Consider the following 14231-nt stretch of genomic DNA (forward strand, 5'->3'; position numbering starts at 1 on the left):
TGGTTACCTTCTAAATGTAATCCGTTACTAGTTTTACCTGTCCAACTTTACCCCAAACTCAGTACCGTAATCTGATTACATTCAGTTACTAGTTTACCTGTCCTACATTACCCCAAACTCAGTACCGTAATCTGATTACATTCCGTTACTAGTTTTACCTGTCCAACGTTACCCCAAACTCAGTACCGTAATCTGATTACATTCAGTTACTAGTTTACCTGTCCAACATTACCCCAAACTCAGTACCGTAATCTGATTACATTCAGTTACTAGTTTACCTGTCCAACATTACCCCAAACTCAGTACTGTAATCTGATTATATTCAGTTACTAGTTTACCTGTCCAACATTACCCCAAACTCAGTACCGTAATCTGATTACATTCAGTTACTAGTTTACCTGTCCAACATTACCCCAAACTCAGTACCGTAATCTGATTACATTCAGTTACTATTTTACCTGTCCAACATTACCCCAAACTCAGTACCGTAATCTGATTACATTCAGTTACTAGTTTACCTGTCCAACATTACCCCAAACTCAGTACTGTAATCTGATTACATTCAGTTACTAGTTTACCTGTCCAACATTACCCCAAACTCAGTACTGTAATCTGATTACATTCAGTTACTAGTTTACCTGTCCTACATTACCCCAAACTCAGTACCGTAATCTGATTACATTCAGTTACTAGTTTACCTGTCCTACATTACCCCAAACTCAGTACCGTAATCTGATTACATTCAGTTACTAGTTTTACCTGTCCAACATTACCCCAAACTCAGTACCGTAATCTGATTACATTCAGTTACTAGTTTACCTGTCCTACATTACCCCAAACTCAGTACCGTAATCTGATTACATTCAGTTACTAGTTTTACCTGTCCAACATTACCCCAAACTCAGTACTGTAATCTGATTACATTCAGTTACTAGTTTACCTGTCCTACATTACCCCAAACTCAGTACCGTAATCTGATTACATTCAGTTACTAGTTTACCTGTCCTACATTACCCCAAACTCAGTACCGTAATCTGATTACATTCAGTTACTAGTTTTACCTGTCCAACGTTACCCCAAACTCAGTACCGTAATCTGATTACATTCCGTTACTAGTTTTACCTGTCCAACGTTACCCCAAACTCAGTACCGTAATCTGATTACATTCCGTTACTAGTTTACCTGTCCAACATTACCCCAAACTCAGTACCGTAATCTGATTACATTCAGTTACTAGTTTACCTGTCCTACATTACCCCAAACTCAGTACTGTAATCTGATTCCATTCAGTTACTAGTTTTACCTGTCCAACATTACCCCAAACTCAGTACTGTAATCTGATTACATTCAGTTACTAGTTTACCTGTCCAACATTACCCCAAACTCAGTACTGTAATCTGATTACATTCAGTTACTATTTTACCTGTCCTACATTACCCCAAACTCAGTACCGTAATCTGATTACATTCAGTTACTAGTTTACCTGTCCTACATTACCCGAAACTCAGTACTGTAATCTGATTACATTCAGTTACTAGTTTACCTGTCCAACATTACCCCAAACTCAGTACCGTAATCTGATTCCATTCAGTTACTAGTTTACCTGTCCAACATTACCCCAGACTCAGTACTGTAATCTGATTACATTCAGTTACTAGTCTTACCTGTCCAACATTACCCCAAACTCAGTACCGTAATCTGATTACATTCAGTTACTAGTTTACCTGTCCAACATTACCCCAAACTCAGTACCGTAATCTGATTACATTCAGTTAGTAGTTTTACCTGTCCAACATTACCCCAAACTCAGTACCGTAATCTGATTACATTCAGTTACTAGTTTACCTGTCCTACATTACCCCAAACTCAGTACCGTAATCTGATTACATTCAGTTACTAGTTTAACTGTTTGAGAAAACAAAGAAGCAAACATCCTTTCTGATCTTAAAGTAAAGTAATCCTCAAAGTTATCATCTAGTTTTTCAAAAAATATCTGTAATCTGATTATAAGTGTACCATGTAGGTGTGTATATATAGTGGTTAAAGCCAGGTGTGTTTCTACTCTGGTGAAGGATCTATGATGGGAGGCAGTCTGTACCATGTAGGTGTGTGTATATAGTGGTTAAAGCCAGGTGTGTTTCTCCTCTGTGAAGGATCTATGATGGGAGGCAGTCTGTACCATGTAGGTGTGTATATCTAGTGGTTAAAGCCAGGTGTGTTTCTCCTCTGTGAAGGATCTATGATGGGAGGCAGTCTGTACCATGTAGGTGTGTATATATAGTGGTTAAAGCCAGGTGTGTTTCTCCTCTGTGAAGGATCTATGATGGGAGGCAGTCTGTACCATGTAGGTGTGTATATCTAGTGGTTAAAGCCAGGTGTGTTTCTACTCTGGTGAAGGATCTATGATGGGAGGCAGTCTGTACCATGTAGGTGTGTGTATATAGTGGTTAAAGCCAGGTGTGTTTCTCCTCTGTGAAGGATCTATGATGGGAGGCAGCCTATTCTGTGTATCATGGACAAAAGCATGATCAAGACCGTCCTGATTAAAGAATGTTACAACATCTTCACCAACCGCAGGGTGAGACACACACACACACACACACACACATCCCCCTAATAATAATCGGAATAATAATAATCCTAACATTATGACTGATATAATTAATACATTATTTGTAGCATTCATTATTCATACATTTTAAAGTAGGGTGAATATTATGTAAATACGGTTATCAATATTCAATCATATAATTAACAGGTGTTATCATTATAACTGTCCTCCATGTTCTAGAACTTACGTCTGAACGGCGAGATGTTTGATTCGTTGTTCGTTGCCGAGGACGATACATGGAGGCGGATCCGCAGTGTCCTCTCACCTTCCTTTACCTCTGGACGACTGAAAGAGGTAGAACCATCCCTCCATCTCTCCCTTTCTATGTTTTATCAACTTGTTATAAACTCTTTATAGCTTGTTAAAAACTCTTTATTAACTCATTATAGCTTGTTATAAACTCATTATCGCTTGTTATAAACTCAAACCTAAATCAAATCAAATTGTATTAGTCACAAACACATATTTAGCAGTTATGGGTGTAGTGAAATGTTTGTGTTCCTGGCTCCTACAGTGCAGTAATTTCTAACAAGACACAACAAAACACACAAGTCTAAAAGTAAAATAATGGAATTATGAAATATAGAAATATTAGGATGAGCAATGTCGAAGTCTGGAGTATAAAATTATAAATATAAGTATATATATATATATTTTTTTATTGATTTTACCTTTATTTAACTAGGCAAGTCAGTTACAAACAAATTCTTATTTACAATGACGGCCTAGGAACAGTGGGTTAACTGGTCTAGGAACAGTGGGTTAACTGGTCTAGGAACAGTGGGTTAACTGGTCTAGGAACAGTGGGTTAACTGGTCTAGGGACAGTGGGTTAACTGGTCTAGGAACAGTGGGTTAACTGGTCTAGGGACAGTGGGTTAACTGGTCTAGGAACAGTGGGTTAACTGTCTTGTTTTTAGTGGAACAACTGATTTGTACCTTGACAGATCAGGGATTCGATCTAGCAACCTTCCGGTTACTAGTCCAACGTCCTAACCACTAGGTTACCTGCCTCCACTAATGTGATGTGATGTATAGACATCATGTACATTATGTTGATAGAATATATAGCCACTAGGTTACCCTCCTCCCCTAATGTGATGGGATGTATAGACATCATGTACATTATGTTGATAGAATATATAGCCACTAGGTTACCCTCCTCCCCTAATGTGATGTGATGTATAGACATTATGGACATTATGTTGATAGAATATATAGCCACTAGGTTACCCTCCTCCCCTAATGTGATGGGATGTATAGACATTATGTACATTATGTTGATAGAATATATAGCCACTAGGTTACCCTAATGTGATGGGATGTATAGACATCATGTACATTATGTTGATAGAATATATAGCCACTAGGTTACCTGCCTCCACTAATGTGATGTGATGTATAGACATTATGGACATTATGTTGATAGAATATATAGCCACTAGGTTACCCTCCTCCCCTAATGTGATGGGATGTATAGACATCATGTACATTATGTTGATAGAATATATAGCCACTAGGTTACCCTCCTCCCCTAATGTGATGGGATGTATAGACATCATGTACATTATGTTGATAGAATATATAGCCACTAGGTTACCCTCCTCCCCTAATGTGATGGGATGTATAGACATCATGTACATTATGTTGATAGAATATATAGCCACTAGGTTACCCTCCTCCCCTAATGTGATGGGATGTATAGACATCATGTACATTATGTTGATAGAATATATATCCACTAGGTTACCTGCCTCCCCTAATGTGATGTGATGTATAGACATCATGTACATTATGTTGATAGAATATATAGCCACTAGGTTACCCTCCTCCCCTAATGTGATGGGATGTATAGACATCATGTACATTATGTTGATAGAATATATAGCCACTAGGTTACCCTCCTCCCCTAATGTGATGGGATGTATAGACATCATGTACATTATGTTGATAGAATATATAGCCACTAGGTTACCCTCCTCCCCTAATGTGATGTGATGTATAGACATTATGTACATTACGTTGATAGAATATATAGCCACTAGGTTACCCTCCTCCCCTAATGTGATGGGATGTATAGACATCATGTACATTATGTTGATAGAATATATAGCCACTAGGTTACCTGCCTCCACTAATGTGATGTGATGTATAGACATTATGGACATTATGTTGATAGAATATATAGCAAATCTGTAGAATACATGGATAGAATTGTATACAGTTGAAGTTTGAAGTTTACATGCACTTAGGTTGGAGTCATGAACATCTCTGGGGGACGTGGGATGGTTGACGATGACCAACATCCAGTGAAGTTGAAACACACAAGTTTTATACATCGGTTTAAAGATGAACGTCTTGTTAAAACCTCAGCGTTCCCATTTGGGAACTCGCCCCCCTACGTTCAGCTGGAATGTGGCGCATGAAACGCAAAAAATATTCTTAAAAATATTTAACCTCCACACATTAACAAGTCCAATAGCTCAAATGAAAGATAAACACCTTGTTTATCTACCCAGCGAGTCAGATTTCTAAAATGTTTTACGGCGAAAACATAGCACATATTTATGTCAAACCACCACCGAATACACAGCTAATTTGCATAGCCAAGTTGAACAAAATATGCAATCAACAAACGCAGGATTAAAAGAAAAATAATTTCACTAACCTTTTGAAATCTTCATCAGATGACAGTAATATAACATGTTACACAGTACATTTATGTTTTTTTTCAATAATATGCAATATATATCCATAAATCTCTGTTTACAATGACGCATCGTTCAAAAAATGCTACTCAAATGTCCGGAGAAATGACGATAGCTCCGGCAGATAACGTCAGCTAACAAGGAATACACATCATAAACTTTGACTAAATATGCATGTTCTACATATATATAGGAAGATACACTTCTTCTAAATGCAATCGCTGTGTTACATTTATTTTTAACGTTACAGATTTCGTTCACTAGGCTATAATATGAGGCGGCGCTCAGAAATTAGCATTATGGCTCCTCTATCTTGGAGTCCACACAAACCCAAATTTACCACATAAATATTCTTCTTCTGTCTTTCGGTTCTCAAACACGACACATTTCGGTTGAAATGTAGCCAAAAGTCAAGTGGATGCGCACCAAAACGTCGAACTTACATATTATATGTTGACTAAACTTATCAAACTAAGTTCATAATCAAGCTTTAACATGTTATAAAGGTGTACAGCTATCGTGAGGACGAACAGAAACACATGCATCGTTTAATCAATCTTGGAAAAAAAGACATCACCTGAGGAGAGCGCGCATGAGAGTGACCTGTTTTTTCGCGTGACCGAAAGGTTTCGGCCTGCCAAAACTCTTGTGAGCGCGCAATTCTCACAATGAGAAGCCCCGAAGATAGAGATGGTAGAGATGACCAACATCCAGTGAAATTGAAACATACAAGTTTTATACATCGGTTTAAAGATGAACTTCTTGTTAATCCAACCACTGTGTCAGATTTCAAAAAAGGCTTTATGGCGAAAGCAAACCATGCGATTATCTGAGGACAGCACCAAATGAAACAAACACATGACAATCATCAAACCAGCATTCATTACATTAAAAATCCCACTTCCTGGATTCTCTGGTTTTCACCTGCCATATCAGTTATTTTATACTCACAGACATTAGGTTTTGGAAACTTTAGCGTGTTTTCTATCCAAATCTACCAATTATATGCTTGCTTCTGTGCCTGAGTAACAGGCAGTTTACTTTGGCCTCGCTTTGCATGCGGATGTCAAAATACTGCCCCCCAGTGAAGTTAAAACTAGTTTTTCTACAACTTTCTTGTTCACGGACTATAGTTTTCTCAAGTCGGTTAGGACATCTACTTTGTGCATGACACAAGTCATTTTTCCAACAATTGTTTCCAACAGACAGATTATTTCACTTATAACCCCATGTTAAACATGGTAAACTCAAACACCATGGGACCACGCAGCCTTCAGGATGGAGACACGTCTCCTAGAGATGAACACAATTTGGTGCAAATCAATCCTAGAACAACAGCAAAGGACCGTGTGAAGATGCTGGAGGAAACAGGTGCAAAAGTATCTATATCCACAGTAAAATGTGTCCTAAATCGACATATCCTGAAAGGCAGCTCTGCAAGGAAGAAGCCACTGCTCCAAAACCGCCCAGTTTGCAACTGCACATGGGGACAAAGGTTGTACTTTTAGAGAAATATCCTCTGGTCTGATTAAACAAAAATAGAACTGTTTGGCCATAATGACCATCATTATGTTTGAAGGAAAAAGGGGAGGCTTGCAAGCCGAAGAACACCATCCCAACTGTGAAGCACGGGGGTGGCAGTATCATGTTGTGGGGGTGCTTTGCTGCATGAGGGACTGGTGCACTTCACAAAATAGATGACATCATGAGGAACAAACATTATGTGGATATATTGATGCAACCTCTCAAGACATCGATCAGAAAGTTAAGGTCACAAATCTTGCTGCTGTGATGGCACACTGTGGAATTTCACCCAGTAGATATGGGAGTTTTTCAAAATTGGATATGTTTTCGAATTCTTTGTGGATCTGTGTGATCTGGGGGAAATATGTCTCTCTAATATGGTCATACATTGGGCAGGAGGTTAGGAAGTGCAGCTCAGTTTCCACCTCATTTTGTGGGCAGTGAGCACATAGCCTGTCATCTCTTGAGAGCCATGTCTGCCTACCGCGGCCTTTCTCAAGTCTGTACATAGTCAAAGCTTTCCTTAATTTTGGGTCAGTCACAGTGGTCAGGTATTCTGCCGCTGTGTACTCTCTGTGTAGGGCCAAATAGCATTCTAGTTTGCTCTGTTTTTTTGTTAATTCTTTCCAATGTGTTAAGTAATTATCTTTTTGTTTTCTCATGATTTGGTTGGGTCTAATTGTGCTGTTGTCCTGGGGCTCTGTAGGGTGTGTTTGTGTTTGTGAACAGAGCCCCAGGACCAGCTTGCTTAGGGGACTCTTCTCCAGGTTCATCTCTCTGTTTGTGATGGCTTTGTTATGGAAGGTTTGTGAATCGCTTCCTTTTAGGTGGTTGTAGAATTTAATGGCTCTTTTCTGGATTTTGATAATTAGTGGGTATCGGCCTAATTCTGCTCTGCATGCATTATTTGGTGTTTTACGTTGTACACGGAGGATATTTTTGCAGAATTCTGCGTGCAGAGTCTCAATTTGGTGTTTGTCCCATTTTGTGAAGTCTTGGTTGGTGAGCGGACCCCAGACCTCACAACCATAAAGGGCAATGGGCTCTATGACTGATTCAAGTATTTTTAGCCAAATCCTAATTGGTATGTTGAAATTTATGTTCCTTTTGATGGCATAGAATGCCCTTCTTGCCTTGTCTCTCAGATCGTTCACAGCTTTGTGGAAGTTACCTGTGACGCTGATGTTTAGGCCAAGGTATGTATAGTTTTTTGTGTGCTCTAGGGCAACAGTGTCTAGATGGAATTTGTATTGGTGGTCCTGGTGACTGGACCTTTTTTGGAACACCATTATTTTGGTCTTACTGAGATTTACTGTCAGGGCCCAGGTCTGACAGAATCTGTGCATAAGATCTAGGTGCTGCTGTAGGCCCTCCTTGGTTGGTGACAGAAGCACCAGATCATCAGCAAACAGCAGACATTTGACTTTGGATTCTAGCAGGGGGAGGCCGGGTGCTGCAGACTTTTCTAGTGCCCGCGCCAGTTCGTTGATATATATGTTGAAGAGGGTGGGGCTTAAGCTGCATCCCTGTCTAACCCCACGACCCTGTGTGAAGAATTGTGTGTGTTTTTTGCCAATTTTAACCGCACACTTGTTGTTTGTGTACATGGATTTTATAATGTCATATGTTTTACCCCCAACACCACTTTCCATCAGTTTGTATAGCAGACCCTCATGCCAAATTGAGTCGAAGGCTTTTTTGAAATCAACAAAGCATGAGAAGACTTTGCCTTTGTTTTGGTTTGTTTGGTTGTCAATTAAGGTGTGCAGGGTGAATACATGGTCTGTTGTACGGTAATTTGGTAAAAAGCCAATTTGACATTTGCTCAGTACATTGTTTTCATTGAGGAAATGTACGAGTCTGCTGTTAATAATAATGCAGAGGATTTTCCCAAGGTTACTGTTGACACATATTCCACGGTAGTTATTGGGGTCAAATTTGTCTCCACTTTTGTGGATTGGGGTGATCAGTCCTTGGTTCCAAATATTGGGGAAGATGCCAGAGCTAAGTATGATGTTAAAGAGTTTTAGTATAGCCAATTGGAATTTGTTGTCTGTATATTTGATCATTTCATTGAGGATACCATCGACACCACAGGCCTTTTTGGGTTGGAGGGTTTTTATTTTGTCCTGTAACTCATTCAATGTAATTGGAGAATCCAGTGGGTTCTGGTAGTCTTTAATAGTTGATTCTAAGATCTGTATTTGATCATGTATATGTTTTTGCTCTTTGTTCTTTGTTATAGAACCAAAAAGATTGGAGAAGTGGTTTACCCATACATCTCCATTTTGGATAGATAATTCTTCGTGTTGTTGTTTGTTTAGTGTTTTCCAATTTTCCCAGAAGTGGTTAGAGTCTATGGATTCTTCAATTGCATTGAGCTGATTTCTGACATGCTGTTCCTTCTTTTTCCGTAGTGTATTTCTGTATTGTTTTAGTGATTCACCATAGTGAAGGCGTAGACTCAGGTTTTCCGGGTCTCTATGTTTTTGGTTGGACAGGTTTCTCAATTTCTTTCTTAGATTTTTGCATTCCTCATCAAACCATTTGTCATTATTGTTAATTTTCTTTGGTTTTCTATTTGAGATTTTTAGATTTGATAGGGAAGCTGAGAGGTCAAATATACTGTTAAGATTTTCTACTGCCAAGTTTATACCTTCACTATTACAGTGGAACGTTTTACCCAGGAAATTGTCTAAAAGGGATTGAATTTGTTGGTGCCTAATTGTTTTTTGGTAGGTTTCCAAACTGCATTCCTTCCACCTATAGCATTTCTTAATGTTAATCAGTTCCTTTGGCTTTGATGCCTCATGGTTGAGTATTGCTCTGTTTAAGTAGACTGTGATTTTGCTGTGGTCTGATAGGGGTGTTAGTGGACTGACTGTGAACGCTCTGAGAGATTCTGGGTTGAGGTCAGTGATAAAGTAGTCTACAGTACTACTGCCAAGAGATGAGCTATAGGTGTACCTACCATAGGAGTCCCCTCGAAGCCTACCGTTGACTATGTACATACCCAGCGTGCGACAGAGCTGCAGGAGTTGTGACCCGTTTTTGTTGGTTATGTTGTCATAGTTGTGCCTAGGGGGCATATGTGGGAGGGGATGCTGTCACCTCCAGGCAGATGTTTGTCCCCCTGTGTGCTGAGGGTGTCAGGTTCTTGTCCGGTTCTGGCATTTAGGTCGCCACAGACTAGTACATGTCCCTGGGCCTGGAAATGATTGATTTCGCCCTCCAGGATGGAGAAGCTGTCTTCATTAAAATATGGGGATTCTAGTGGGGGATATAGGTAGCACACAGGAGGACATTTTTCTCTGTTAGGATAATTTCCTTTTGAATTTCTAGCCAAATGTAGAATGTTCCTGTTTTGATTAATTTAATGGAGTGAGTTAGGTCTGCTCTATACCAAATTAGCATACCCCCTGAGTCCCTTCCCTGTTTCACACCTGGTAGTTTGGTGGATGGGACTACCAGCTCTCTGTAACCTAGAGGGCAACCAGTGGGTCCGTCTCCTCTATACCAGGTTTCTTGCAGGATGACAATGTCTGTATTACCGATTTCTTTGGTGAAGTCCGGGTTTCTGCTCTTTAGGCCAAAAGCAGATGACCTCAGGCCTTGGATATTCCAGGATGATATAGTGAAGGCTTTTTGTTCCATAGAATGTCCAATGTTGTTGGTCGTGTGGTTTGACCTCAGGCCAGTAAGTGTGAGCAGAGCCTGCTGAGCATCTGGTACATGCTATTGGCTTGGGCGAGTGTGAGAGTGGGGGTTGGGACTGTTTGCCCGCTCACTACCTGGGCGTATGTGTGGCTTCCATGTTGAGGCCCTCTTTGCGGGGGTGGGGTGCATGGGGTGGGCAGGAGTGGCATAGGTCTGATCTGAGGGGGCCTAAATGGGGTGTGGGCATGGTTGACGTGGGGGGTGTTGATTGGTTGGGGTGGGGGTGTGGATGTGTCTGGGTGTACTGTGGTCTGGATGTAATTCCTCTTGGCGTGGGTCCTCTATGTGTAGGTCCAGGGGGTCCTGCAGGTCTGGGAGGGTGTCTCGCTGGTCTGGGTGGGGAGTCTATTGATCTGTTGCTCCTGTGTGAAGTGTTGGGGATACGTTTGAGAGCGATGTCCTTTAGGGTCCTGGCAAAGGTGGGCACTGCTGCCTTGTAGAGGTGGACCTGGTCATAGAGGCTGTTCAAGTCCAGGGTGGAGTGGTGGGCCAGGAAAAATTTGGTTTTGAGGCACAGTCACGGGAAATACTTGCGTTTACCCGCTGTATTGTGGCAGGGTGGAAGTCTTTTCGTGGTAGCAGGGTGGAGATAACCACTTGTGCGTTGGGGAAAGTAGAAGAAGCCTTTTCAATCACTCCCTTCAGTGCTGTTGCCACCCTTTCCTGCTGTGCTCTCAGGTCGTTTGTGCCTGTGTGTATTATTATGTGGCTGGGTGAACCTAGTTGGTCCTCAGACAGAAGGTCGAGGGCACGCTGGGTGTTTGGACACCAGAGTTTAGACACACTATGTTTGGGAAAAAGTTTTTTTTTTCTTCTATATATTTCCCATTTGAGTCCATAAGTAGTACAATCTGTGTCTTGTGTTTGTCCTCAGTGGGTGTGAGGGGGTTGTCAGAAGGGCTATCAGGGTGGCTGACAGGGGGGGGTGCTCAGAGGGGGTGAGAGCCGCTGGGCTTGTGGTTCTTCATTTGTCTGTTCTGCTGTGGTGTCGACTCTATGGTCAGGGTCTGGTGTGGACTGTTCTGCTGTGGTGTCGAAACTTTTGTCAGGTGCTGGGGTGGGCTGTTCTGCTGGCTTCTCTGTGGGGGTGGCCACCTCTCTAGTGGGTTGTTCTCTGTCACACGCCGTCCCCCTCAACCTCTCCTCCGTCCCCCTCAACCTCTCCTCCATCCCCCTCAACCTCTCCTCCACCAGCAGTCTGATCCTCTCCTCTAATGCTCTGTTCTTCTCCTGATTCTGCTCTTTCTCCTGTTGAAGTTGTCTCACCACAGTCCAGAGTGCAGATATGTCTCTGTCCACCTCCAGCTCTCCGGGTCTGGTTAAGGGGGTGTTGTTGTGCTGGACTGTTGTCTGGGTCTGTGCTGACTGAAGTGTAATCACCTGCTGTTCCAGCTCCACCTGTCTTACCTCCAGCTGGGTGAATTTGTCCTTCATTTCAATGAGGGAGTGGTAGTCCGTGCTGGGAGGTTGACTCTCCGCTGGGGGTTGCTCGTCTGTGGTGTTACATAATGAAGAGCTCTGGTTTGACCCGCTCGGGGTGGGGGTATCTTTATCAAGGGAGAGCTTCTCCTGTTGGGCTAATTCTTTGATTAGGTGAAAGTCCAGCTGAAACTGTTTGTGGTTACTTTGTACGATCACTGTTCCGGACTTATAGATATTTATACTACATGACTCAGAGTCCTCGTTATCAAGTATTCTGAGTTTCCACCCCTCGTTAATCCCCGCTCCCGTAACAGAGGGGTAGTGTGCTAATATAGCACTGTGCCATGCCAGGGGATGGTTTGTGTGGAAGATAAGGTTGCTGATGTTCCCATTTTTGTAATAGTCAGCAAAAAGTGTCTCTTGATTTTCCATAAGGAGCTTCATTTTGTAATCTTTTCTTGACTTGTCATTCTTTACATTCAAAGGATACTGTATTTTAATTGCCTCTGAACAGCGGGAGGGAGCTTCTAAGGCCTCTCCATTTGGTTGGGGTAGACTGTGTGACTCTCCTGCCATTGTTGGGCTAATGGGCTTTGACACCTCTCACTTGACACGTCAGTGCTAGTTGAAGCTGTATCAAGCTTGGCAGAATTATGTTAGAATTCAGTCCTTATAAAGTAATGTTGTGTATTTTTCTTCTTGGCTTTTGGAAATAAGATATAGTTTCAGCCTAAGCATTACTCACTCAGTTCCAGGTTGGATGGTGTTTTCAGGTTTCTGTTGTTTTCCAGAGAATTTGCTGTATAGAGTAAAAATCCTTGGTAGTTGTGAACCTTCCAGGTGATTCCGTAATTCCGTCCAAAATCAGGTTGTAGGTTTTAAGTTTTGATTTGAAGTAGGGGTTATGTTGTAGAGGGTAAAATCCAGTATGTGTTCCAGACAAAAAATCAAAGTTTATCTGACTCTTAATCTATCTTTCTTTAAAGAAAATGCTGAAAAATGCAGGAGCTGATCTGATCCTGACCTCTGTGACGCTCTCTCTCTCTCTCTCTCTCTCTCTCTCTCTCTCTCTCTCTCTCTCTCTCTCTCTCTCTCTCTCTCTCTCTCTCTCTCTCTCTCTCTCTCTCTCTCTCTCTCTCTCTCTCTCTCTCTCTCTCTCTCTCTCTCTGTCACAAATCTTGCTGCTGTGATGGCACACTGTGGTATTTCACACAGTAGATCAAAATCGGGCTTGTTTTCAAATTCTTTGTGTATCTGTGTAATCTAAGGGAAATATGTGTCTCTAATATGGTCATATATTGTGCAGGAGGTTAGGAAGTGCAGCTCAGTTTCCACCTCATTTTGTGGGCAGTGAGCACATAGCACATAGCCTGTCTTCTCTTGAGAGCCAGGTCTGCCTACGACGGCCTTTCTCAATAGCAAGGCTATGCTCACTGAGTCTGTACATAGTCAAAGCCATCCTTAAGTTTGGGGCAGTCACAGTGGTCAGGTATTCTGCCACTGTGTAGTCTCTGTTTAGGGCCAAATAGCATTCTAGTTTGCTCTGTTTTTTATTAATTCTTTCCATCTCTCTCTCTCTCTACCTCTCTACCTCTACCTCTCTCTCTACCTCTTTCTCCACCTCTCTATCTATACCTCTCTCTCTCTCTCTCTCGCTGTCTCTACCTCTCTACCTCTACCCTCTCTCCCTCTCTACCTCTCTCTCTACCTCTCTACCTCCACCCTCTCTCTCTCTTTCTCTCTCTACATCTCTCTCTCTACCTCTCTCTCCTCTAGATGTTTGGTATCATGAAGCAGCACTCTGCTAACCTGCTGAACGGAATGAAGAAGCAGGCAGATAAAGACCAGACCATCGAAGTGAAGGAGTGAGTCCTGACCTCTAACCTCTGGCTATTCACCTTGTGCCACTTGAGATCCTGGTTCGAGTCCAGGCTCTGTCGTAGCCGCAAGCCATGAGACTGCAGAACAATTAATCAAATTGCCACCCAAACTGTTTACATATTTCTTACTTCAGTTTATTTAGTAAATATTTTCTTAACTCTCTTCTTGAACTGCATTCTTGGTTAACTTAAGGGCTTGTAAGAACAGTTAGGTTGTAATTTGTAATTTCACAGTTAGGTTGTAATTTGTAATATTCGGCGCATGTGACAAATACATTTGATTTCATTTAGTTGTGTTGTCAGTAGATGTGTGGTCAGTAGTTGTGTGGTCAGTAGATGTGTGGTCAGTAGTTGTGGTCAGTAGATGTGT

The 14231-nt window shown here is 41.6% G+C and overlaps 1 protein-coding gene across 2 annotated transcripts in view; it reads left to right on the forward strand.

Annotated features, from left to right (window-relative positions):
* The first annotated feature begins 2439 nt into the window (after positions 1-2439).
* The window catches only part of LOC127926754 (cytochrome P450 3A27), a 37473-nt gene continuing 25681 nt past the window's right edge, over positions 2440-14231 (forward strand). Inside the window, exons 1-3 of one of the 2 annotated variants that reach the window (XM_052512295.1) lie at positions 2440-2578; positions 2792-2905; positions 13758-13846. In XM_052512295.1, the coding sequence (XP_052368255.1) occupies positions 2513-2578; positions 2792-2905; positions 13758-13846 (269 nt within the window). In that variant the 5' untranslated portion in view covers positions 2440-2512. The remainder of the gene's footprint in view (positions 2579-2791; positions 2906-13757; positions 13847-14231) is intronic. The other variant, XM_052512296.1, reaches the window with a different exon arrangement.

This window comes from Oncorhynchus keta, unplaced genomic scaffold (genome assembly GCF_023373465.1).
Source record: "Oncorhynchus keta strain PuntledgeMale-10-30-2019 unplaced genomic scaffold, Oket_V2 Un_contig_8161_pilon_pilon, whole genome shotgun sequence".
Taxonomy (NCBI): domain Eukaryota; kingdom Metazoa; phylum Chordata; class Actinopteri; order Salmoniformes; family Salmonidae; genus Oncorhynchus; species Oncorhynchus keta.